General features: G+C 38.2%; 2 protein-coding genes across 5 annotated transcripts in view; one reads left to right on the top strand and one right to left on the bottom strand.

Annotated features, from left to right (window-relative positions):
* Positions 1-27,346, top strand: part of cfap221 (cilia and flagella associated protein 221) — a 78,932-nt gene that overhangs the window by 45,648 nt on the left and 5,938 nt on the right. The gene's annotated exons all lie outside the window — the stretch shown is intronic.
* LOC137108671 (gamma-aminobutyric acid receptor subunit gamma-3-like) overlaps positions 6,711-27,346 on the bottom strand; it is an 86,106-nt gene continuing 65,470 nt past the window's right edge. For all 4 annotated transcript variants that reach the window (XM_067493541.1, XM_067493542.1, XM_067493544.1 and 1 more), the window contains 3 exons: positions 26,339-26,491; positions 16,595-16,791; positions 6,711-13,346 (listed from right to left, as the gene is read on the bottom strand). In XM_067493541.1, coding sequence (XP_067349642.1) covers positions 13,065-13,346; positions 16,595-16,791; positions 26,339-26,491 — 632 coding nt within the window. In that variant the 3' untranslated portion in view covers positions 6,711-13,064. The remainder of the gene's footprint in view (positions 13,347-16,594; positions 16,792-26,338; positions 26,492-27,346) is intronic.

Here is a 27,346-nt window from a genome sequence, read left to right as displayed (position 1 = left end):
TTTAAACTTTTTTTTTTTGTTTTGTTTTTTTCCAAGTATTCTATTACCCTTCCTTTTGCTTGATGCTTTGGTTTGCAAACATTATTCTTTTTTTATTTTAGTTTTATACAGTTTCTTAAATTAGATACTAACAGGTTTGTGGTCCCAATAATGTAATAAAATCTTTAGGTAAATACTCATACTACTGATCTTATTTAGGGCAGACTACTAAAGAACATACACTTTTCATACTGTTTCTTCATTTTGTAAACTGCTTGAGACATAGGTCGCAGTTGTTCTGTACATCCGTACAAGTGGCTTGAGAAAAGTGAGGTATGCAGGCAGTATAGTTTGGTGTACTGATTGAAATAAAAATCTAAGTAAACAAATCTTTAGGATACATTTAACATGTTCTTCAGATAAAAGCTAGTTAGACATGACTGTCACCAGCTAGTTTACATTAACACATAGACACATCACGCAATGTAAAAATAATTATGCGCTTTCATGATTGGATATTTATTTCCACTACTAAAGTCTGGGGGATGTGACGTGTCAATTGTGGCAAGATTTCACTAAAGGTGCAATTCACACTCACACACACTCACCTGCTTTTTCAACTCCCCTAAGCACTGACAAAATAAACAGCAACACAGAAGCATAGTTCCCTAGGAAATTACATGCAACTAACAAGATTTCACCTCAAAGTCTGCCATCTGGAGTTACACATCTTGAGTTGACAACTATGATTATTGGCTGAAAGAGCTGTAGAAAGGCACATGCACGAAAAACATTTACACAGCTTTTTTTTTTTTTTACCTTTTCATGAATGCGCATTTGTGTGTTTGCAGCTACCCAAGTGACAAGTCAGTTTTGATATAGGCAATAATGGCTTTTTAATTTAATTTTCTTTTGAGGATAACCACCTGCTGCTGTGTACAGGATATGCGCACACACATGGACACATGCTAGTGGCTAATGTGGATCTCACATTGATATTTTGATTTAGCAGCTTTAACATTCAGAAGCAAGCAAGGGCAGAAACAGTGGAAAGAGGAGAATGAAGAAGAAAGCTGAATACCCATGTGATTAGGTTATAAATACTCTCAATGGGGTCTCTGCCTCATAAAGATTATCTGTAGCACACAGAACACAGAGGCAAACAGTGTATGTTTGTCGCATTGGAGGGGTGGTTTGAGTGCTTGTCAGTGTGTATGATGGAGATATAGAGAGACAGAGAGGGAGAGTAAGGCAAAGCATGCATTGAGGAAAAAAAATACATCCGGAGTGTCTTCAGCTTGCAGGGATGAAGCCTGAATATTTTATTTGATTCGAGTGAGCTCAAAAGGAAAGATGCAAAAAAAAAGAAGAAAAAAAAAGGGAAGGGGGCTACGGCTTCTAAACAAGTCGGTGTGTCTAAAGGTTCTCCACTTCATATGATTGCACACTTATATGTGGGTTTTGTGGCGTCATGTCAATTAGGCAATCATGTACCTGGTTTTAAGAGAACACTCCAATCAATACTGAGGGCATTTCACTCAAAGTCTTGTGTCTAACTTGTAGTTTGCTAAGACAGACACAGCACAACATGCCAACAGGTCCATTTGACAAATCTTCTAATGGGGATTTAATATTATCTTGATATCAGACTAGTTTTTTACCACAATAAAACTTTCTGCAAATTTCAAAACAATTCATTTTCATTGATCTTTTAGTTCAAGCAGTGGTTAGCAATGATTGGCTGCACCCACAAAGGTCAGCACAGCTTGTGTTAAAACTTGTGCGGACTTTCTTTGTAACCCCTCTGTGCTTGGCACAAAATCTAACCTAACTTAGGCTGCAAATATTAGCATGTCTAAATTAGCTTGGTAATGACAATATCATTCATCATCAGATAATATGGAAAGTATTCAACTTTAGTAAGTTTAACTGTCAGTTAATCTTTAGTCAAATTAATCAGTCTACACTTGGTAAGCAACGATGAAAAAGTGTAAAAACTAAAAAGCTAACGTCTTCTTTCCTGTGGCACTATAAACTGTAGTAACGTCATGCTTGCCTTAATTATAACTTGTCCACCTGGGGAAACATAAGTTGAATGTACATCAGGAGGGGTCTACATTTTTTACAGGTTAAAATTTTACAGGCAAAAGAAAGGTGTGTGCATAATGTTAAAACCAGAAAAACGTATCATCCAAGCTCGCGCTACAGTTACTCAAAATTTTGTCCTCATGTGTAAAGCCCTTATGTTAAAGTGAGAGTTATTGCAAATGCGTTATTGTCTATGTCAACAACTATTAGCAACAACAATTTATAACTCTAAAGATGAAAGACATGAAATGAGTTTCACCTTTGAAAAGTGGTAAATCCTGGCAGTGTAACCTTCATATGTGCTTAGTAAGGATTAGAGACCATATAGCCGAAAGTAGTTGAATTTAGTCTAATCCAACCTGTGATCATATTCAAAACCCGGAATATTTTTTCTTAATTGCTGAAAATGTGATTGCTATAAGATTGAAACCATGCAACCTATTGTTTGCACAAATTCTAATTCTTCAAGTCAAAATGGGAGCAGTCAGTCCCCGTTCTTCTGAACGTTGCACCTCTGCTTTTGTCTTGTCGTGTCTCCTTTGGCATCTGGCCTCATCCTCTTCTGACTCCAGAGAGAGCTCTTTGCTAGGTAGCAGCTGACAGAAGACTGTTGTTTCTTCTGCCTCAGGTTTATTTTTTGCAGTTTGCTGTTTCAAATGCAAATTCAAAGGCAAGAAATAACACAGTGTGGATTGTCATTCCACCTGACTAAATACACTGAATTTCTAAAGGCCTTAGTCTGTCGTACTTTCACATACACAGGATGACATGTAACCGAGCGAGGGTGTAAAGACTGGCATTTTTATCTCCTCACAGTGATTATAGTCCACTGCACTAGCTATTATGTTATTTTTCAAAATATGTTGTTGATTCAGATAAAATAACAATTTTGTGCTTTAAATCTTTTATTTTAGTGCCATAAAAAACATAAAATGCTGAACAAAGCTGAGCAGAGTTATGTAAACTAGGGCACGTCTTTTTTACTAATCCAGTGAACTTACACTACGTAAATTAACAGCACTTTCAGCGGTCATTACATGGTGACGCAGTAACAAATGTCAGACAAATGACAGACACACACAGCACAATACAGCAATTAGGGTTTTGGAATTTTTTTGGAATTGTTTTATTAATCATTTTACAGTTGGTGCAAAAAATCTTGGGCAATGTACTCTCAACTTTTTATAAAATTTTAGTGTCTTTCAGCCCATTATTTGTTCATATGCTGCCAAATATCGGTTTTGTTCAGGCTTATCACGACCTGCAACTTTTATTAGCTGAAGTATCCAATTCCAGCACCACAAAGCAAGTTTGCTAGCATAGCAAATGATGCTATGCAAATGATGACTAAATGTAAATGTAAACTAAACAGAGTTTTTTTTGCGAAAAATACATGTTTTCATAATGACAGCAGTAGTTTTGATAAAATGATTTCCCCTCGGAAAGATGAAAATATGTCTCTACAAAACAGCTATTTTGGTCAGATTTCCCCAGAGTTCCCATTTGTTACTTTAGGCACTCAGACAGAAACAGGATGCAGCTTTAATGAAGTCATCAGTTGTGGCCATTGTGAGATGAGGCCCAGCATTCCACCATCTCTCTTCTCCTCTGAGTTGTAAACATTTATGCATATTGCTGAAAGTCAGACAAACCTAGCAAGCCACCAGATTTCCCTCGGGTTTCCATTAATGAAAACCCTAAGATGAGTGCCAAATGTTTTGCGGGTTCTAAGTTGTCAGAGATGTTTTTGCATTTGCCTTTATTCCATTATGCAACTGTAATAAAACTGACAAACTCACTTTTCATTTTAAAACTCCTTGAAATGTCAGATTGCTTCATTTAGACAGGCAGAATTTGTTGATTCCTGAATCACAAAACTCGTATTACACTGCCAATGAACAGCTACAGGTTAACTGCCTCAATTGATGCACGTAAAAGTGACTTAAAGTGGTGTCTCTATTAACAATCAAGTATTCGCCACTCAGTTCAAACTTGTCTAAGTGTTTGAAGCAACTTTGTGTATGTCACCCTCAGGCTGTCGCCAGGAAACCACCCAGGTTTGATTCTTTCATTTAGCACCAGACAGTGTACCTGATGACAAAAAGTAGGCCAGGTGCCTGTGCCCATACAGACATTTACTTTAATAATGATAATTTTCCCGATGCTGTCTTTAGTCTGAAAGCTACTCAACCATCTGGTGTTTCATCGAGACATTTACATTCAGCAATTTGAGAAATGTCAGTAAAACATGCAGTAACGCTGGTTGCCATAAGAGTGCAACAGCAACCACTCATGCAGCAAACTATGTAGGCACACAGCAATTCATGGCATTAATTACTGATATACTCTAGAGGCATATATTAAAGAGCAGATATTTTTAAGCATTTAAGATGCTAAAATGGTAAAATTTGAAAAACCATATTTTGCTCAGGTTGGCTATACACTCTAAAGCAGCTTCCCAGAAGCTTTAATGTAGTGATCCAGTAAACAACCACTCCAGAGGAATGTAGCAACATATGTCCAAGACAACTAATGAACAATTAAAGCTGTAGATTAACACTTTTTTAACACAAAATGTTTAAATTCAAATACATTACGTTCATTTCATTAAAGCGAATGTGAAACTATACTGTAGTCTACAAAAAGGGACAATGGGCCTGTGAGATGCCATTTTTGTTTTAGTTTTGTAAACTGTAGAATAAGGCTTCTAAAACCCTCAATTTCCCACATGAAATAACAAGGCCGCATCCTCAGTTCTAGCTGCTAACCTCTACGATTTATCCAAAATATTGCTTCAGTGTACAAAATGTCTAGTTTCATATATCTACTTCCTTACTGGAAGCTAATGGTAAGATGAATAGCACCCTCATGTCAGCAAAAAAATGGAGATTTGGGCCCAGCTCTGGCTTTTTTTAAATGAAAATTATAAAATGATACCTTTCAATTTCACAGATGTAAGTAATTTACCAGCCTGACAAAACTAACTGCTCATTTTATATATAGGTCAAAAAGCATGATGGTGGTATAAGGGTAATGTAGGACACAGCATACTTACACATATATATAAATACTAATATTTGTGTAAATCTAAACTATTTCAAATTGCATTTCCAAAAACTTTTTACTGATAGTTAATGTAAGTTAACAACTAACTCAGATTTTTTCTTATGTGCAGACAACAAACAGACCCCAGTTACAAAATATATATCCCTTACACTTCTTATAGTGGAAGTTTTCTTGCGCATCTTTACAAGCCGAGATGGTTAAAGGGCTTTAATTTGAGAAATAACTAGTTTCAAAGTTGTGGTTATGAAGACACAACTTGGTAATGAATTTATAAATACCTGGTGCAGACTGATCCAGAGTCTCTGCTGGTTGCCTTGAAACTCATGGTGCTGAAGTAAATAAATCTAGCTGTAAATGTGAGATGTTGCTTTCGTTTCTATGTGAGCTCACTAAAGTTAGTTCCTGTCATGTAAGTTGAAATTAGTTTTTTCAAAATTGTTCGTCCTTTCAGGCTTGGCAAAGCTTCGACTAGTTCCGGCTATATACTTGCTGTAATGTACGGTACTGAGCTTAAGAAAGTTAAGAAAAAATGTCAAACTGCTCCTTTAGATATAGAAGACGTTTATAAGGATGCGAAACCCAATAATATAAAGAAATTTACATTTGCAAATGGTATTACAATTAGTTCAGTTTGGTAGTCTTTGAAATACAGGTTACAGTATGTTCTTTTGCAATATGAGTCTTATTTCAGTACTGCTGAGCAGGTCTCATTGTAGCCTGGAGTACAGCCTTTTCCTTGTAGCAGCTGATTAATGAATATGTTGAATTCATTTAATACAGTCACGGATCAAGACTCAATCACACTCCACTGTTGCATGACTGTAATGACTTAAGTCTTCTAGGTATTGACAAAGTAGGTTGCTAACACTGATTTATCATTCATTTTTCTTTCATCATAAATCATCTAGATCTTTAAACGCACAGATTTAGAATATTTATCAAAATGGAAATGAACAGACGGATCACAAGTTTTGCTCCTCAAAAATAAGCTAATGGCATCATATTAACATTCACAAAAGCAGTTTTATTTCCTCCTGAAGTAAAATCAGTTTGAGCAAGAATGGAAATGAATAATGACTCCGGCCCATGAGTAAGGATCCTTTCATGCCATCATGAATTTGGGCAGCCAGCAGAGATGTGACGTGACAAGCAACAGACCTATCTCACCCAAATCTCAATTACGAACATTTTACCTGTTCTACATATGTATATTTAACCAAATTTGAGGCAGGAATCCACTGAAGAAAGCAGCATGTATTTTAAAAGTTTATACAAGTGCAATAGTTAGGTTTTTAAAAAAGGTAAAGTAAAATATTTGCAGTTTGTGTACAGTAATACATTACGTAACAGCAGTTTACATGCACAAAAACAGTTTCCTACTTCCTGCCTTTGTTTACATACTCTCCTCTTCATTGAATTAAATTAATGGCTCCTAATTGGATACATATAACAGCATCTGATTGGCTTTGAGGAATCTTGTATGTGTCTCCTCTTAATTCTAATAGCAAATACGTAGCAGCAAAATGTTCAGTCATGTAATACAGTATTTTATGTAGAACAAAAAAAAATCGTTAAGGCAATTATCGAAGTTTAGAGTTTATATTAATAAACAAATAAAAAAAATTAAATATGTGCAAAGATGTTGTTTGCAGTAAAAATCTAAACAAAATGGTCTCCCAGTTCGCTTTACTTTCAGACTTACTCTTAGCTTGTCATTACCAGATACAGTAGGTAACTTTTTTTAGTAAAAAGAAATCTTATAATTTACCGTAACAGAAAATAGACACATCTAGCAAGTAGCTTTAAACATTTACCAACTAAAGAGTGAGAAATTTACCAGTGAGGTTGGAAACTGAACAGAGCAAAAAGAATGAGAGAAAAATATGTAAACTGCAAACAAATTGAAGATAGGATCTGTATTGTTTTTGTTTAAATTGCAGCTAAGCTGCAAACATGTTAAATGACATAACAGCAGCCCAAGTACTTTGGCTCTCGTGTTTTCAGCACAATTGGCTGATTAGCTAGAGTTACATGAACATTATAAAGGTTTCACAAAGATCACAAAGGATGTATTCACTTTTGAAATATTGATTAGATTTTTTTTCCAAATTATCATGTCCCACTATTTACCTGTTATTTGGGCTATGGTGGCAAATGCTATTAAATGCTCATGATCTAGAAAATATCCAGTTCTGTTCTTAAAACTGCTAAACTTATGCTTATTGTTATTACTTGTGCTTATTTGAATATACAGGACATACAGTCAGCTTTTTACACTGCCGTACATCCACAGATGTGACCCTGCTTGAAGAAGCATTACCACACCTGAAAGCCCTCTTTTATTAAAGTGACTTTCACCCTTCATTCAAAACTGGCATTGAAATGCCACAAAACACACGAAAATAATCCCTAAAGCATGTTTGCTTTCAACTAGACAATTCAGCTGGTTAACCAGACAAGAAAATGTGAATTTCTATTATTTATTTTTTTTCCCATCTATTTGGCATTATGTGAGGGGGCGGCTGTAACTCAGCTGGTAAAGGCAGTGGTCCACGGACCACAGGGTCAGTGGCTCGATCCACAGCCCTGGCCTAGTGTCTCTGGGCAAGACCCTAAACCCCCAATGTATAACTGTGCCAAATCAACATGCGGACAAAAAATTTGGCATTGTTGTGTGAATAGAAATTGATGTAATATAAAGTTCCATCCAGGCTGTGATTGTAAGTTATGTAGTTTATTTTTTGCACCTTTTTAAAAGCTAGAAGTGTCTTTTTTTCCCAGCGTTGAAGACAAACTGCTACCCAAGTATACTAATGGTCTGTTCTTGTTGAGCCATACATGTATTCATGCATTGTATGAGGACATACTGTATGAATGTATTCAGACAAACAGAAATGCACTGAATCCCTCCAGCAGACTCTCACAAGGGGTGTCCATTCTTCTCTCAAGCAAAGCTGTCACTTTACTGGCAAGTTCATGATTTATACACACTCACAATTTCCTACTGCTAAAGTGTTTTTCTCTCCATTTTCACTATGGTAGCGTGCCATCCTACTTTTGCCTCGTGTAGGTGGAGGGAGCGTCCACGTTTGGCAGTAGCAGAGCTCCTCACTGTAACGTGCAGCCTTTGACTCCACTTATTTGTCTGTCTCTCACTTGTACTCTATTCATGCCGCTATCTTCAAACTAGGTCAACAAACTCAGGGTAAAGCAATGATGTGCTCATGCATCTGTCAGTGAATATTAGTCGTATTATTGTTATTAGGCAGGCAGACTGCCTAAGGACAAATGTAACTCATTCTGTTGTATAAGAGGAGCTTAATTTGTCAAGTTGCCCATCAAAACATTAGATTAGAAGTCTGGTGTTTGTGAATTCAAAAGTTTACATTATTACAAGGTTACAGATTATGCCACCAAGGGAATGAATCAAGTAAAACACTCAGATCACGGGAATACTTTATTCTGCAGTGTCCAATAATTGTTATGATAAATGCACAATAACAGAATAACACTTAATTGTGTGTGATGCTGCAAGGAAAAACTTCCATTAGAAGAACAATTTCTAATATTTGTGACTAATTAGGACTGAACAAGGATTTATTTATTTATTTATTGTTACTCTTCTATTCGCTTCCTTTTTCTTTAGTAGATTATGTGGACTGAAGTGAGCATTTTACAGCAGTGGGTTGTACGCTGCATGGATTTACAAATCTGTAATTTTGGCAGAACAATATGTTCAAATGTGTTAGAGTTCTTAACAGCGGCTAATCACTGGTCTTTGTAGGTCTATGTTTTGTGGTGATTTCATAACTCGCTTACAGGTTGTACAGGATATCATGAAGGGTCTAAAATGTATGTTGAAAAAATTGTAAATACCGTTAAGGTATCTTAACTTAGGAGAACCTATCCAAAGTGGTTTAGGACAAACTTTAAATTGACCAATCAACAGTCTTGAAAAAGTGTAAATAAGCTGTGAATGGGGTGAAATGACTGTTACCACTGTTCATCTGCCTTTGCTTTTGCATTTAAGCTACAATTGAACTATTATGGCTATGTAATAGTATTTTTTTTCCGAGTTTAGTAGCAAGAGTTCTAACTAAGGCTAAATAACAATGCTTTTGGAATTGGCAGATTTAGATACATTGATGTCATAATGGCAACTTTGTTGTACCTAATAATGGATAACTAAACCTTGAGTTGATGTAAATTAAATGTTAACCATAATTTATTTTTGTAAATAGTTACATCATGTCACTTATGCAAACTAGCTTGTGATATCTAGTGACTCGGAGTTACTTTTTCCACGTGCTTTATCTACCTTCTTGTGTAAAATAATATTTCATATACATTCAATTATACAGTGCAAAACCCTAAATTATGGAATTTGTGTAGTGTGGTGTTTTCTCGCCGTGGGTTAGTGCCACTCAGGTAGCAACAATCAAAAGAAGACTTTACAGTAGCATTTGGCCAAAATGTTATTTATTTATAAGCCATGTACCACATACTAGAAAAAAGATACCTATTTTCACTCTAGATCCTGTTTTCATAAAATATTTCCCCTTAGAGTCCTGAACCAAGATCAGAGCATGTAGTTTTTTTTGTACAGCTCCAAAGACATCACCAATGATCAAAAACAAATTGGTTTGCTGGGTACATGATTTTGTGACACCTTGCTGTGAATGATGCACAGCTTTTTTTTTTTTTAGATAAACTATAATGGGGGTGATGAGGTCCACACAAGAGGCTCTTGAGGGAGTTTATATTTACCAGTGGTGATCCTGGGTCAGTACTCTAAATTCCAAAGATGTTTTATAAATACAGGTCCCACATAGCTGAAACACACAGGTGGTTTTCAATAAGATGTAGAAAATTGGGTTTTTGTTTTATTGAAGTATATCAACGGACTAAGACACTTATAAAGTGTAGTAGAAATATTAGAGGTGAGGAGAGTTTACTGCAGTGTGGACCAAGCTCTGTTCAGTTCAGTCGGTTCACAGATAGACAGATCTAATGTCAAAATGCTAATTACATTTCCCTGTTCATCTGAGCTAATGTATCAAATCAGCAGAGTAAGTAATGGCCCACAGGGTAACGGCCCTTCTGCTGTTTCTCTAACATTACCCGGGGCAATTTGATTTGTAATTACAAACCTCTGGCCAGGACACACACGTGTCTAGAGTCCTTATGAATATGTAGGACCCCTAAATAGAAACTTGTTTAGCTTGAACTGACTGAACTTGAACCAGATTGGCTTCGGCCTCGCTAACATACATTCCATATAACTGTATGAAAATATAAACATTAATTAGATACATCTTACATAAAAGCTTCTCTCTGAACGTACAAATACTGGGGATAAAGTTTGTTGGGGACAAAAGGTGGGAAAAGGGTTAATTGCGCTAAAAAGCCAAATGACTGCAAAAAACACCATAGACCAGTAAACAAAACTAAAATGTCCGTCCATTGCTGTGTTGTTTGAACGGCTGTTCTTGTGCCTTCATGTATGGCATAAATATTACAAATCTGGGGAGGGGATGTGTGAATCAGTCATCAACAATTTGTAGTACTTTACTTGACTCAGTAATATCTCAGAAATAACAAGGTAATAAGTGTATATCAGTAATCACAACTTAATCTAGATAGTTTTTCAGTGTTAACAATGTAAGTTCATTTTGATTAAAAAATGTAAATAGGTAGAAACTGATTGTTTGCATTTTACAGCTTTGTGTTTACCACAACCAATTATTATTGGTTATTACCTGTTACAATACTACCCCGGTATTACTATATTACTACTCTATAAAGTGCTACCAAAATAAGTAGTGGATATTCTCATGTCTGTACAAAAAATTAGGCTACAGTCAACAATTTAACGTTGAACAGAGCCAGGCTAGCAGTTTATTTTTTTTGCTCATTTTAAGTTAGCAAGTCCACCTACCTAATAGCTCATCTAAAGCTCATGGAAAAATTTAAATCCACAAATAAAACTACATTTAGTCATTTATAAACACATTTCTTCTTTTTTTTCTTGACCAGAACCAGTAACTTATTGCTTACCAACTGATTTCTGCCAAGAAACCCTTTAAAACACACCAGATAATTGTTTTTAAACTTGGCTTTAAATTAACTGTAAAATGTTATCTTATGAGCTTTAGAGATGGTGGTAGGTGGAATTTTTTGCCTTTGGGTAGAACTAGACTAACGGGTTTCCCATACAGTATACAACTCAGCAAAGTTAGACCACTGTTGCATCAATCTCAGCAAATACTCAGCTAGAAATATATTCTAACATAAAAGCCAGTACTTAGAAAATATCGAAGTTTCAAATAGCCAAGGACCAGCACATTAACACTGTGGGTGATATTTCTTGTATTGTAGCTCACGTAGTAAATTCTGAATAATGTACATTTCCACTGGACTAATTATTACAACAGTCATGCCCTCAGTTTCTCTTGACAGAATTGAGATAATTTCAGTTACTTTCTGAATTAATTTCTGTGACATGGGCCTCCATTGTTGTCCAACAACAATTAAAAACACGTCAGCCAGAATTGTTTACTTCAGAACACTGGTTACATGACTCGTACGTAGAGGTAGGTCAACAATTCCAAAAAGATGACTTGGATCTATTGGTTTTTACCGAGCAAAAACTTGACATGGCAAAAGTAAACCTTTTTTTCCCCCCAACACCCTATTTAAAGCAGAATTGGCTATTACAAATGTTTAATTTCTGGTTGTCATTTTATTAGAATGGGGATGCAAATGTTTGCACTAAAATCTTCATTATTTTACAACCCCCCCAGTTTCAAAAAACTTGGGAACATGTGTATAAAATTAGCTATAAGACTGACAGGAACGTGACATGAGGCAAATTAATATTTGTGTTGGTGTCTGTTGATAAAGTATGAAGTTATCATATTTGCATCAACAAACCTCTTTCACCCCGATAAAAATAAATTGCAAGATATTTATATGTGAATATTCTGAAAGATGTGTGGTTTCATTTATGCCAGCCGATAATCAGTCAGGAAAAAAGACCAACCTAAAATGCCAGACATGGCTTTTTCTCATGGACTTGAGTACAGTGCACTCAATTTATAAAACTCAAGGTAAACAGGAAGTTTTAAGTTTGCATTAATAAGAAATAAAGGCTCTGGTCGTTATTCTGCTCTAAACCACATCACCTGATTGTAAAGCATAACAAACAAGAGCTCATTGACTTGAACAAGATTCTACCAGACAATCATTGCCCCGATACTAACTCATATTTAACAATTAACAACAGATGTATGCGAGAGCCAGTTGACTTTTTAATTGTAATAAGTTTAAGAAGAAAGAAAACACTGTTATTAAAAAGAACTAATTCTAGGGTACAACTAAAACTAATGTGCTTCAAAATGAATGGCGAGTGTTGGTTTTAAACGTTTCCAGTGGTGATAACTGTGTTTCGAGTTTGTTTCACAAGGAATAAACAGCTCAGCATGCGGTGACGTGATGGATGAGGTAATAAACATAATGGAGGGAACTCCCGCTGCCGCTCTCGGCAGCACCCTTTCTAAAGAAGGCACTATGGGTGCTGCGCCATCTCAACGACCAAAATTCAACAATGCAACCCCACCCCCCAAACATCTTTGAAGTCCCAGCTGACTGTCGTTTAGTTTCATACACGGGATGCAACCATTCATGTTAATGGTGGCTTGTTCTAGTGCGAAGTGTTTTATAGTCCTTGGAGCATCACTGCTCATCACATCGGGGCCTCTATACTGTGCACGAAGGCACATGTGTATTTGTTTGAGTTGTATCACTCCCAGAGGCAGCACATCTTTCACAATTCCCAGAGTCGATCCAGCTCATTCCTTCCTCCATGCTTACTTTCACAAGCCACGTTTTGCTGTGGCTGTTTGAGTAGGGGGCAAGGGTTGCTGGACTAACTAAAGGTAGAGGTAGCTGACCCAATAGACTATGTTGAAGAGCAAGAAGGAAGTGGGGAAGAAAACCCGGGAATAAGAATCCAGCTCTCTGATGTTGATGTTGATCCGTCCTTTCTTCCAGCCGCCTTCTTTACACTCCTCGAAGCAGCAGAAAAAACTTTTGCAGTCCTTCCCATCCAGGCACTCATACAGGCAGTTGTCGTCATAGTCATGCCAGAAGAGGGAATTGCCAATGGGCATCATGGACCGAGGGGCACGACCCATGTTGAATGACGAGTACGTCTGTATCGAATGAGAGAAAGTCAGCATTATGTCAGAGTATATTACTGAAAATGATGAACTTATAAACTATAACTTGGCAAGTGATCCATATTGATCCATATGTTGTACTGAATATCAGCACAGCTTTGATGCGTTCGTAGAGATCACAGCATTGTGTTAGCACGAGCTTGAGTGTTGGATTACTAAATCGTGTTGTCACTTTATTAATTTGTGCTCTTGATTTATTGCCTATTGTTTGTTTTGTTTTTTTGCATTAGCCAGCCACTTCCCACCCCCACTTGTAGCTCGATTTATTAGACAAAAAGAGTAGCCACAAAGTTTAACTGCTACTTCAGGTCACAATCTTGGAACATCAGGCTTCGTGAGTTTGGTCCATAATCACGATTTGTATGGTTTTATTTGGCAGAGCTGAGAACAAACCCAAATTAAAAACCTTTGTATGTTGAGATCATTACAGCTAAACCCCATTAGCCATCTTATTAGCATATCCAAATTAAGAAGCACCAACTTCATTATAATTATTAATTATTCAATGTGGCCACAAGATTGGTCAGGATCTAAGGGTGGGCTAAATTACACTGTACATTTCGGTCATAGGATAACAAAGGGATCCCAAGCTTACTCAGTTAATTCTTGTGATTTAAAGATTAATTTGAACCTGAAGCTTCATTAGGATTCTCATTACATTCACCAGATTAAAAAAAAAACATTTGGAGACCTTATCTTGTAATTATGATGTCATGCGGTCTCATCTTACTGTCTCATAGGATTCTAAATAATTATGAGACCAAGATGTCATACTTCTGAGGTAATTTCTAATAGAATAATTGTGCAAGAATGGCAATGCATCAGAACTTGTCTAAAAATTATTGGCAGGTATTTTGGTCTTGAGTTTTCAATTCAGTGACCTTTAATACTTCCAATAGTCCACAGCAAAACATAACTGAATCTCATTCAGTCTACTTGGATATGTATACATTTTGGAAAGCTAAGGTACAGTGTAACTCTGTGGGCTGTTTGATCTAAGGAACAAATTGTTACCCTTCATAACTTGCTTGAGATTTATTCAAGTTCTTAAGATATAAACAGTAAATCAGTGAGTCATCTGTTCATCCAGTGGTGCAAAGGAAAAATGAACTGTTAGTAGCTAATTCTGCATACTTAATGTTGCACAACATACATATGGACAAAAAAGGCACAATGTGAAGCCTATAGAGCAACTTGTCTGTATCCATGGCAACATGACACAGTTTCTGTTCACGGGAGAAGGCTTTTTACACCTAATATTTATTAATTTCTCATAATTGGGCTGCAGGATCTATTGAAATGTTACAGTAGTTATCAATTCATTGGACTTATCAATTGAGAGGACATTTAGGCACTGTGATCAGATTGTCTCTCATATTTTCTCTGTGCTATCTGGCTCAGCCTAGCAGAAACCGTTCTCCGTTCATTTGTAGACACTCCTTTGATTCCTTCTGCTCTGTGATAGTTAGAGAAGTGAAAGGAGCTCTAAATACAGGGAGTTCTGTAATTTGGCTGAAGTCTGCATGTCAGCTAAAAATCACACAAATTGTCATTTAGATTTCAGTAACATTAATGGACCAATCTCGAGATTGAATGTGAACAAAGGCCTGACATTCAGATGTTGTACTGCACGCATCCTAAAGTATCAGTTGACCTTTGCTGCTACTGTATATTTTCATTAAACAGTAGCTTTGTTGGAACTGCAAGATTGGTAGAGGCAGCTTGAAAGCAGCTGTCTGGTGCAAAAAAACGGGCAATAAAGAGCATAAATCAAGAAATCTAGGGGGATGAAATCCCCAGTAATCTGTGTGCACAATTTAGTAATTGCAATTTGCTTTTCACCTTTATGGCACCTCATGGGCTGTAGAAATTTATTAGGTAGTTTCAACAAGTAACAACAACGGTTGTCAGCCAGAAATAGTAGGTTTGGTTTTGTCGTAAATATACATATGCATAGTGCAAGAGTTGAATATGATATGTTCATGCCAGCAGCAGGGGCATTACATTCTTGACCTTGAATCTTGCAGTTCAGTGGAGAAATTGTGGCTATAAGTATTCTTCTGTGTTATTGGGCATTAGAGCAAAACAACAGGTATTTGAAGAGTAAGGTATTTTTAAAGGTATTACGTCCAGGTGTGTATTGATGTTTGAGATAAATGCACCACGCTAAAAACGCTTTTTATTTTTAACATGACCACAGTAATTTCTTGGGTTTTTAAAGTTCAAATTCATATATGGTAAGAAAGTGTTTGACAAGTGTAATGTATTTTACAAGGAAATATTGCAAAGAGTACTAACAAACAAAGATGCAGATATATGCATCCAAAAGAAAACCTTTTTTTAAAATTGCGTGGGAAAACCTAATTAAGGAAAAAAATATTCACATGTTTTCAGTCCTCTATTCTTTGCTTAAAGGAAGGGAGGGAGGCAGTAAAGAGAGTCAAATGCATCTTGTGGAGTAAGAGAATTGACCGAGTGGGTGGCACAAAGGGGACACATGGACGGGGAGGAGGGAAATATGAGGCTTCCCCACAGACTGACGAGGCTAAAATACAGCAGGGAGCCAGAAATGCAGAGGAGGGGACTGAATGTAACACAACTTAATTGTTTAGTCTGAGCTGACAGTCTTTTTAGCCCTGAGACACATTCAGCAGTACTCTTCTACAATGTGAAGAAATAATGAAGAGAAAGGGAAACTGGAGAGGGGGAAATGACAGCAGCGGTGGCTGAATCAGTCTTAGTAGCATGTGCACTGCCGCCATTAAAGTGTTTGCAGCAGGTACAGCCTCGAACGCCCACACAAAGCATTAGATTCTCACCCAGGAGCACTTGCTAGAAAAGAAATATGTTCATACAGACACACGTCAGACACCAGGATTCCCTGGGGATCTGATACACACGAGTGTCAGACCAGAGCCAGCTTTTATTGTTGTATTTTCACTGAAAATCTAGAATTGTGGTCATTAAGTTTCTTTGCAGTTGTTTTAAATGTGTAGTTCAATTGTTATGTGGTCATTTTCTGTCTTTCTAGTCATTTTACTTGTAGCAAGAAATGTCTATTCTGAAGCTTGTTGAGTAAGCTGTACATATTGATCCATAATCAAACAGCAAGATACTGATCAAAGCTGCATGTTTATTAGGCTGTTTTTTGCATCTGTGCTCAATTAAAACCTTGGTTGTTGCAGAGTTGGATATTGACATAAAGGCAAACATGGACTTACCACTCTGTGCGTCTTGGCCGGAGGTCTGCGTATACTGTAGGAGTAGTAGTTCAGCATGGCATACTCGATCATGGCAGCAAAAACGAACAGGAAGCAGACTGTCACAAACAGGTCCATGGCCGTCACATAGGACACTCTGGGTAGTGAGTTTCTGGCCACTGTGCTCAGGGTGGTCATGGTCAGCACTGTAGTGATGCCTAGGAAGGTAGTGCATATATGAGGAAGGAAAGAGCCATACTTTGCAAAGAGAATTATGCATCTGCCAGATGAGTTGCAGGTCAGTACTGGGGTGATCCATGCAGAATTCTGTCATTACACATGCACCGAGGTTTATTAATCTCTGGTCAGAAGCATAGGTTGCATTTGGGTAGACCTCCCCATTTTTTCTTCAGTACTGTCTGATATTAGACACCCACAGTAGTCTGTTGTTTTGACTGCAATGCAGCAGTATTGCTAATGATCAAAAAGTTCCATTTTCTTTTTCATCTTTTTACTTGCAACATAAAATGAAGCATCAGAAATCGATTTGGAAAATAAAAATGTTTAATATACAAAAGAGCCACAACAAGATTATCAGGTAAATCCTAACACCTGATGACTGAAAACATGACTTGTCTCTGAAGTAGTTCTAGCATAGCAGCCATATTTTATCAAGCACACAGTACTCTGGCTCTGTATCTTCTATAGTAACGAGTTCAATACAATTTGATAACCTAAACACAGTAGAAATTTTTCTCCTTTTTTTTAAAAAAAACAGTTTTATCACTAAAACTTTAGCTGAAATGACTATAAATACCCTTTGCTATTGGAAGTTGGATAGATTGCTAACTTATTTCCTCATAAAACTGAATAGTGGGAAACTTTCCTTATTAAGGCCTTCTGTCAATATAGCAAGGCAAATTGAAAGCTAGGCATAATCCAATTAAAAATCAACATTATGCTGACCGTAATGCCCCGGCCGGGAGAGATAAGGCTCTTATCAGTCCCATTGACTGTAGCTCAATCTCTACTATGAAAAATCACATTATACTGAATTTATTTTCTAGCCTGGTTAAAGTTATCAGTCACTGATACACTGAGGGTACAGGATTCAACTAGTCACTAGAAGAGGTAACTGACCTTTTCTAAAGTAGTTGTAAAGGTGGTTAATTGCCTTACACACTGGTAAATATTATAATTGAGTATAACTTAATTGTGTAATCAGTGCTATTGTTCTAAAAATTATTCCCCATTGTGTCTTGTAGCAGAATATTGTTTGTGACAATAGATAAATTCTCTTAAAAATGAACTTAGCGATATTAATGCCCAACGGGGGCATCGCAAGCCACCACAGCGATAAATACACACACACCACATTTTTGTATGTGCTCCTTCTCTCATCCTCCTTTTTCCCCTTCATGTTGCGTCTCACCCTTCCTCTCCCTCTGTCTCTTTCATGGCAGTGTGTGCCACTGTTTTTGCCTGTGGTTTCCATAGAGACGACTTGCTCCCATCTATTTCAAGCTACCTCCCAGCGCTTGTCTAGACTCTTTTTTTCCCCTTGCTCATTAGATTTAAGTGCCAAAGTAGGAAAATGAACAACTCTGTGTTTACTAACTTAAATCTAGCTATCTGCTCAAATCCCAGTGTACAGTAAAAAGCAAGTGCGTTGAAGCCGCTTCTTTTTTGTTTTATTTTTTTTTAATGACAAGCTATCCACTGGCTGCTCACAGTTTGGGCTGCTATTTCAAATCAAGGTCACCAGGTTTTTTTTTTTTTGGTTTTTTGTTTTTGGCACAGTTTAATTCATTTTGGGAATTGTCAATATGGTGCCATGGCAACCAGGCGATCTCAACACCACAAGTCTCAGATCTACAGACAGAAAACAAGGGCCGTCAAAGATAAGTGAGAAATGTTCCAGCGCATATGTCTGTAAAAAGCAAATATGCAAGAGACCTCCTCACTGGGCAAAACAATCTTCACGCTGTGATCCCAGCTACTAGGAAAAAAAACACGCTTTTTCTACACTTAAAAAATGGGATTTGGAACACTGGGCATAAAACAGTGCAGACTATGCTTACTGGTGATGGGTTGTTGCCACAGTATGTTAACAAATATAAGATGCCGACCTCTGTTGTGTGTCCAGAGGTAAATCAGGTGGAACAGACCACATCTTGTGTTCACAGACTATAAATAGTACTGAGTACCAGGTCACAGAACTGCATGGATTTTATTATGACTGCAGACTTTATTCTGTGTGTTTTTTTTCTCTCTCATAGTTGCTATTGAACAAATCATCTGGTGTTAGGTTTATAAAGAGTGTTTTGTTTTTTGTGATTCATCATCCCTCCCCAAAGAATTCAGGTGAACAGAGACTGTTGTATACAGTATTTAGTATGGGGGTGTGTGCTCTTTCTATATATCTAAAGCTGAAACAGGTCATTTGTTATGCTAATAAAGTTAAACCTAAGCTACTTTGATTGACATGATGCAGAGAAGTAAGGTTGATATACTGTGTGTCCAGGAGACCAGGTGGAAAAGTAGCAAAGCTTAGGAGCAGGGTTCAGGTTGTTCTACTATGGTTCAGATAGGAAGAGAAATGGAGTAGGAGTTATCCTGAAAGAGGAGTTTGCGAGGAATTTTCTAGAGGTGAAAAAAGTATCAGACAGGATGAGGAGTCTGAATCTGGAAATTGAAGGGGTGATGTTCAATGTTGTGAGTTGTTATGCCCCACAGGTAGGATGTGAGTTAGAGGAAGTGATGTGAAGCATCCCTGAGGTGAGAGAGTGGTGATTGGTGCAGATTTCAATGGACATGTAGGTGAAGGGAACAGAGGTGATGAGACTGTTATGGGCAGGTTTGGTCTTCAGGACAGGAACACAGAAGGACAGATGGTGGTAGACTATGGAAATGGCTGTAGTGAACACTTTCTTCCAGAAGAGGCAGGAACATAGAGTGACGTACTAGAGCGGAGGTAGAAGCACTCAGTGCTCTACTCAGTGCGTCAACGTCTTTTGCCGACGTTGTAATCTGAAAGAGATCAGTGACTGCAAAGTTTTGGTAGGGGAGAGTGTAGCCAGAAAACACAGGATGGTGGTGAGGAAGATGACGAAGTGGTGGAAGTTGAAAAAGGAAAAATGTTGTTAGAATGTTCTTAGCTAAGAAGAAGTGGGACAATGTGAGGACTGAAGAGAGTAGACAGGAGTACAGGGAGATGCAGCGTAAGGTGAAGGTAGAGGTGACAAAGGCCAAACAAACAGCATGTTAGGTTGGACACTAAAGAGGGAGAGGTGGATTTTTACAGGTTGGCCAGACAAAGAGATAGAGATGAAAAGGATGTGCAGCAGGTTAGTGTGATTAAAATAAGGATGGAAATGTATTGACAGGTGCCAGGAGTGTGATGGGAACTGGTGAGGAGCAGGAAGTAGCAAAGATTAGTAAGAGTGAAGTGAGGAGGGTGTTGAAGAGGATGAAGAGTGGAAAGGCAGTTGGTTCTGATGACATACCTGTGGAGGTATGGAAGGGTCTAGGAGAGGTGGCAGTAGAGTTTCTGACTAGTTTGTTTAACAAGATCTTGGAGAGTGAGAGGATGCCAGAGGACTGGAGGAAAAGTGTACTGGTACCAATTTTTAAGAACAAGGGAGATGTGCAGAGCTGTGGCAACTACAGAGGAATAAAGCTGATGAGTCACACAATGAAGTTGTGGGAAAGAGTAGTGGAAGCTCGGCTAAGGGCAGAGGTGAACATTTGTGAGCAGCAATATGGTTTCATGTCTAGAAAGAGAAAAACAGATGCTGATGGAGAAGTACAGAGGGAGTTGCATTGTGTCTTCGTAGATTTAGAAAAAGCGTATGACAGGGTGCCGAGAGAGGAGCTGTGGTATTGTATGAGGATGTCTGGAGTGGCAGAGAAGTATGTTAGAGTGGTGCAGGACATGTATGAGAGCTGTAAGACAGTGGTGAGGTGTGTTGTAGGTGTGACACAGGAGTTCAAGGTGGGTCTGCATCAAGGATCGGCTCTGAGCCCCTTCTTGTTTGCTCTGGTGATGGACAGGCTGACGGATGAGGATAGACAGGAATCTCCATGACTATGATGTTTGCAGATGACAATGTGATATGTAGTGAGAGCAGGGAGCAGGTGGAGGAAAATCTAGAGAAGTGGAGGTCTGCTCTGGAAAACAGAGGAATGAAGCTTAGCTGCAGCAAGACATGTGTGGCACTGAAGAAAAGAAAGGGGGCAGAGCTGGAGGTAGCAGAGCTTAAGATGTTGAGGTTCTCTTTGGGAGTGACAAGGATGGACAGGATCAGGAATGAGGACATCAGAGGGACAGCTCATGTGTTTCAGAGATAAAGTCAGAAAGGCCAGATTGAGGTGGTTTGGACATGTTCAGAGGAGAAACTGTGAATATATCTGTAGAAGGATGCTGAAGTTGGCGCTGCCAGGCAGGAGGTCCAGTGGAAGACCAAAGAGGAGATTTATGGATGTAGTGAGAGAGGACATGAAGCTAGTGTGGGTGAGAGAAGAGGATGGAGAGGACACTGTTAGATGGAGGCACATGATTTGATGTGGTGACTGATGATAGGGAACAGGCAAAAGGAAATGAAGAAGAAACCTAAGTTACTTTGATAATCATACATTTACAGCTTTTTTGAAAATGCCAAAAATTATGTTCTTTGTAGGCGTTTAAGTATTTTGTTCAAGTGATACCATAAATATTTACTTTGTGAATTTCAGTTATTTATAAAAAATATACAGTGCCTGAAAGGGTTAAACTCGATAAACTGCTCTCGATCTATTGCTCTTTTTTACAGTTTTATAGGTTAACTGCTTCTTCGGCACACAGGGCAACTCTGAATGTCAGGTTATTATGCACTTTGGTCAACAGACAATGGCGAGAGCAGAGATCTCGCAACATGTGAATTTAGTTTTCAGAGGTGCACACATATACTTCATCCAAATTACAATACACCAATCTAAAAATGGAATAGGGAAAAATAAAAAGTCAGACATGGCAGTGTGTGTGGAAACAGCAGTTAACCAGCTGCACTATATGTTCATTGAATAGAAACTCTTTATTTTAGCTAAAATCAAAAGAAATGAATTGACCACTTATGCAATTTAATGTAATCCAATATGGGGGCTCTGCCATGAATTCTGGTTATAACTGAAACTGTGGGAAAAGTGATAATTCTAATAGGTAGCTATCTCCAGAACATTAGAACCACCACTTCTTATAATGAACACCAGTAAGACTCCACTACTCACTTTTCAGTAAGGCAATAAACAAAACTTATTTCTTAAACTTACTAATACATTTTTATAGAAAGATTTCAACACTTGGCAGTCTTGCAGAGAAGCACTTTTTGACCCAGGCTTCTGACCAATCATAAGATCAATTTATCCTTCAACAGTTTAGGAGGATTCTTTATTTATTTTAATTTTACAAAGACCACTACCTTATGTGTCACGTTAAGCGTAGCGGAATGTTAACAGTGATCCAAAACAGTATCACAGCAAGGAGGAGAGCAGAGAGGTGATTGTTCCTCATCTAGGGCTAGAAAGTAAAATTAGATAACGCAGCTCTAAATACAGTCTAAAGATTCCAATTGAGACTGAACGAGTGGAATAAAAGCGTGAGTTATTTGCCAAAGTAAGTAGCATCTCTGTTTTGAGGTGCAGAGCACTCCTGCCCATTTTTCATTACATCAAAGTAGAATGCAGCTTACATCGGAGCTGACAAACTCCTGCCAGAGCCTTGTTTGTTTATGGTAATTATGCTGATGTTTCCAAATTAATGCACTAGTGATTGAGGTTAAAATGCTACATATGGCATCTTCAATCTAATGTTATTAAAGGTATTCTACAAACACACACACACACACACACACAAAGTAAAGACCTTGACTTAAAGCCACCTCTCCCATGCATGTAATCAGTCAGATGGCCCTACATCAGTCCCCTCTGACCAAGGAGACACTTGGGACAAAACAGCCGGCAGCAAGTCTACTCTTTTTAATTTATTTACTCAGCCGTTTATTATCTGACCGTCGGCTGGTTATTTACAGACCTCGATGTGAGACAACTTTAATGGGCGGGAATTCTTAGATACAGATGCTTTTCAAGTCCTTGTTGCTGTGGAAACATCTTAACACATTCTCAACTTGTGAACTACTGCTATTACACTCTACGAGGCACCTCAGACCAAACCATTTTGTCCCTGTGTCAAACGGGACACCCCGATTTAGATTTCCCCCATCTCTTCACAGCACAGTTTGAGGGACTGATGTCTCCGCACTACCTTCTATATTTAACTCGCTGCCTTCTTGGCAAAGTTCCCACGAGGCACATTGTCAGCTCTAACGCCCGAGCTGACATATCACTGTCGTCAATGCTTTGTGTGAATGACGGCTCTCGCAGGGAGCTGTTCCCCCCCAACACACCCATGTTGTTAGTGCTGCGAGCCAGGGCCAATATTTGAGATGAATAAATACTAAGCAAACAGCATCTAGTTTGACTTTTGTGGGTCTTTCTATAGTTGAAAATAAAAGCTTTTCAATCAGTTTAAAGCCTTTTAGTGATGGACTTGTTCTTAGAGGCAAAGCATGTTTGCTTAGTGCTATATAGAGTAAAACTGACATTCTGAAACCTTAGTCAGACTTATAGATTCCGATGTTTTGCTGTTGAGGCTAATGTACTGTACAATAAGAAAGACATTAGTCTTAAGCAGAGATGAGGAGTGGGCTACATTCACACCCCCCATATTTTGGTCTTGAGCTCACTTTGGAGACATCAAATGCTTTCTACAACTTTTTGTCTCAGCACTATTCATCAACACCTGTGAATGGAATTTGACATTAACAATGGTTGTTAACTTTGAAAACTACCGTCACAGCAGCAATGCTTTTAGCAACAACACATGCTCCCGTACATCTCCATCTTAAGTGGAGATGGCAAAACGCTTATACTGTACGTGGATCTCATAACCCTGACACATGAGACCAAAATACTTTGCAATGGAGAAAACTGGCTATTAGCTGAACTTCCTTGGCACTATGTGATTCTGTATTATCCTAGATAACTATATAACACAATGATGGATTCTACCACCCAGTTCAATTAATGGTGGAGCCACAATTCCCTCACTCAGCAATTCCCAGGATCTGTCTAAGGATCAGAGTTGTAAAGATTGAGGTCCAACGGCAATCAACCTGTGCTCAGCCCTCTTAATGCAATTCCATTGGCTATTATCCAAACGTCCTGCTGCTGAAGAACTAACCAGCAAGAGACGGCTCTTTCAAAATAAAACCCAGAAGAAGTCAGCTTGTCAGAGCACACAGGTTGGGGGCCTATGCCTGCGTTATCTTGGACTTTATCCTGATTCAACTCCCCTTCTTTGGCATTTCTCCTTGCTGCTATACGCCCTTCGCTGTGCTTTACACTCTTGTTTTGCCCCCCTTTGGTCCTCCACAACTTTCAGAAAGGCAAACTGGGCCATAAAAGCTATAGTTCTTAATGGTAAATGGTCTGCACTTGTATAGAGCTTCTCATTCCTCCTTTTGCACACTCTCACAAATCAGTTCAGGGGATCAGTTTCTTACTCCAAGACACTTTGACATGACTGGAGGAGTCGGGGATCAAACCAACAACTGCGGGTTTGGCGGATGACTGCTCTACCTTTGTGTGCCACAGATGCTTCAGCGATAGCTCAATTTTTCTTTCATTTTCCTACAGCACGGTCAAATTAACAGGACATCGAAGCAGACCAATATGTATATTCAGCTTTAGGTAAAACCCAGGAAAGCAGAAGTATGTAAACACAGCATTTCTTCACACACTGAAACATTTTTGTTCTCTCTTGATTTCAGCTGTCATTGCGTCAACTTTCATCCACCTAACACCAAGCCGAGCCGATATCCACCTCTATGATCGGCTTTCATTAGGAAAGCCTCCATTTACCCCAGCACGTGCTGGAGTAATAACTTTACCTTATTACTGAATTTGATACGTGAGATTTATTGTCTGGCTATCAGCGAACCTTCCTCTTTAGGCTTAATAACAAACAGAGACAGACCGAACTGCAATAATTTTGTTCTTCCACCTTTTTTATTACTACAGAGGTTTTCCAGATGATCTGTCATCACACAGGTCTATCGGTGGAGCGGTTAAGGGGAGAAGAGACAAAATTACAGTCCTTCAGAAACACGTGGGGGTAAAAATTGCTGGAGGTCTGAGAAGTCGTCAAAGGATATGTTTCTGTGTCAAAACAGAAAATTTGGGTAACTGAGGTTAATTAGTCTAACCCTCTTCAACATGTATTACCAGAGTATCAGAACAACGCACTGAACTGCTCCAGTGAAGCTAACAGCATGACTGAGATATCACGGACTCTCTGCTCCGTGCAAGAGCTGCTAATTCAAGTGCAGTAGTAATTTTACAGTTAAGACAGCACTCCTACTGACCTACCATGACGATTCTCTTCAGAGAGAGGGAGTCACTGTATAGATTTTATCTGAATGCAGTTTTATAGCAGTGTCTTTCAAGCCATAACTTGATCCTTTTTTTTTTTTTTTTAATGTGGGGCTAAAATGGGACCCTTTAGCCCTAGTAATTTGTGTTACAGGTACATACCTTCTAGACATCTACATGGTACAGATTTTAAGCCTTGCCCACACGGAAAGTACAGGTACCAATGTACAAACACCTGCAATTTCTTCACAAGGCTAACTGCATGAACAAGGTTAGAAAATGACTAGTGACCACCACAGCTGTCTTTATCCTGGGTTGTTTCTAATGCAAAAACAAACAAGGAGCCAACTCCACAACAACAGCAACACTGAATGAACTGAACTGAATCAGCAGCCAAATAAGGCCAACATTGTTACTGGCAACTAATCCATTAATTAGAAGCAAAACATTTCTCAAAAATAGTTTAGAAGAAATGAGGCAAAGTACGTCTGACTTGAACACAACAAAACACCTCATGCTGATAAAGTGTAAAAACATCAATGAGGAAAATAGAGGGAAAAAAAACCCTTCCTTAGTATGTGTACACACACGTGGAATTTAACAACATAAAGGAAACAATTGGCACCTTGCAAAACTGCAGCGGAAGGAAGAAATAATACACAATTGTCAGCTGGTGCTAAACAGTAATTAAATAAGGTTAACTCTACAGAAGAAGGGTGCAGTTATAACCAACAACAATGACCGACACATTTTCAAGATGGCTTAACACACGGCCAAACCTACCACAGAACATATTTGTATGTGAAAGCACAGACGGCAGCACAACAGCATTTTGTTGATTTCTCATCTTTTCTCACTCCATAACAAGTGATGAGCAAGTATTACAGTAATGTGTTTGCTTTTGTCTGTAATGACTACACGAATAAATGAAAGAGTTCTAATGTTGCACTTAATCAAAAAAAAAAAAAAAAAAGTGTATTGCTTTTGCAATCAAGCTACTTCTCAGACTGAACAGGACTCATCAAAACCAATTTCTGATTCAATTTCCTCTCGTTAGACTCACAGGTGCTGCAGAAGTTTTAACTTGTCCAGCCAAATTATTCTCTTTACATCAATTAAGTCAAATGTTTGACAGATAATTGGACATCAACAGGCAAGAAAGGAGTTATGTTATTTTTTTCTGTGGCTGTAAGCCCCATAAAAGATATAGCAATAAATTACTGCTTCCAATAAAGAGCAAGTGTAAAATCTCTTTGAACATGACTGCTCCCTAAATAGCAACGCGGGTGCACACAGTACCTAGGGCCGTCCTCGCAGGCGTTGCATCGCTCTTAATCCAGAAGGAGACCCAGGACAGGATCACAGTCAGAATACAGGGAATGTAGGTCTGTATGGTGAAGTAGCCCATCCTTCTGCTGAGGTCAAAGTACACTGTCATCAACACGTAGTCACCTATTGAGAGACAGGAAATGGAATAAAGATAGGGGACAAGAAATGGGACCTTGAATTACCTTATCAAGTTAAAATCACATGTTATTTGTGAATACACCTGTATGAGGCATGCTTTCAATTCAGCTTTCAGAAAATTTCATTAGCCTAAACAAACACTACAAATAAAAGCCAATTTATTCTTAAATCCCATAATACAGACCAGAACTTGCCTAAGAGCCATCGGGTTTTAACTTGTCCCTGTGATCTAACTAATTAATTGACGTTGTAAATTGCATAGAGATACTGCTCATGTTTTAATGTGGCCAATTTAGCAAAAATAAATAATGACATGCTCAAAGATGTACTCAAGTTGTAGCCAACATTTACAGGAACCATTTTACTCCATGGCAGGACAATAGTCCCAAAGCTCCCAATTTAAACAAACTGCAGTTCAGAGCTATAAATCCAAGTATAGCAAGATGTTTTAATATTTTTTCTTCAGAGTTCTAGTTAGGTAGTGAAGCTCCAAGTGCGCCACCAACATTACAGTACATCCCTAGAAGTGACACACTTTTGTAGTTACTGATATAAAGATGGGTGTGTTATGAGTACACATACAAAGCAAAGTCAAAATATAATTGAGGGAGGTAAACCACCACAAGTTCTCTCTCACACACACACACACATTTTGTAAACCAAATGAAAAACCTAACTGCACTGCAGAGAATTTGTTCTTTAAAAGTTACTTAGCTATACAGTTAAAGATCCAAATTTAACTGTGAGTTTGGGAGCAGACACTACATACTTTTGCACGTTATCAGTAAAGATGTGATAGTCATAAGATCAGTTAGTTGATTTTACTATGTAATTTTGGGA

Source organism: Channa argus, chromosome 23, assembly GCF_033026475.1.
Source record: "Channa argus isolate prfri chromosome 23, Channa argus male v1.0, whole genome shotgun sequence".
Taxonomy (NCBI): Eukaryota; Metazoa; Chordata; class Actinopteri; order Anabantiformes; family Channidae; genus Channa; species Channa argus.
Note: the sequence above shows the minus strand (reverse complement) of the source record. Positions and strands in the feature narration are given on the sequence as shown.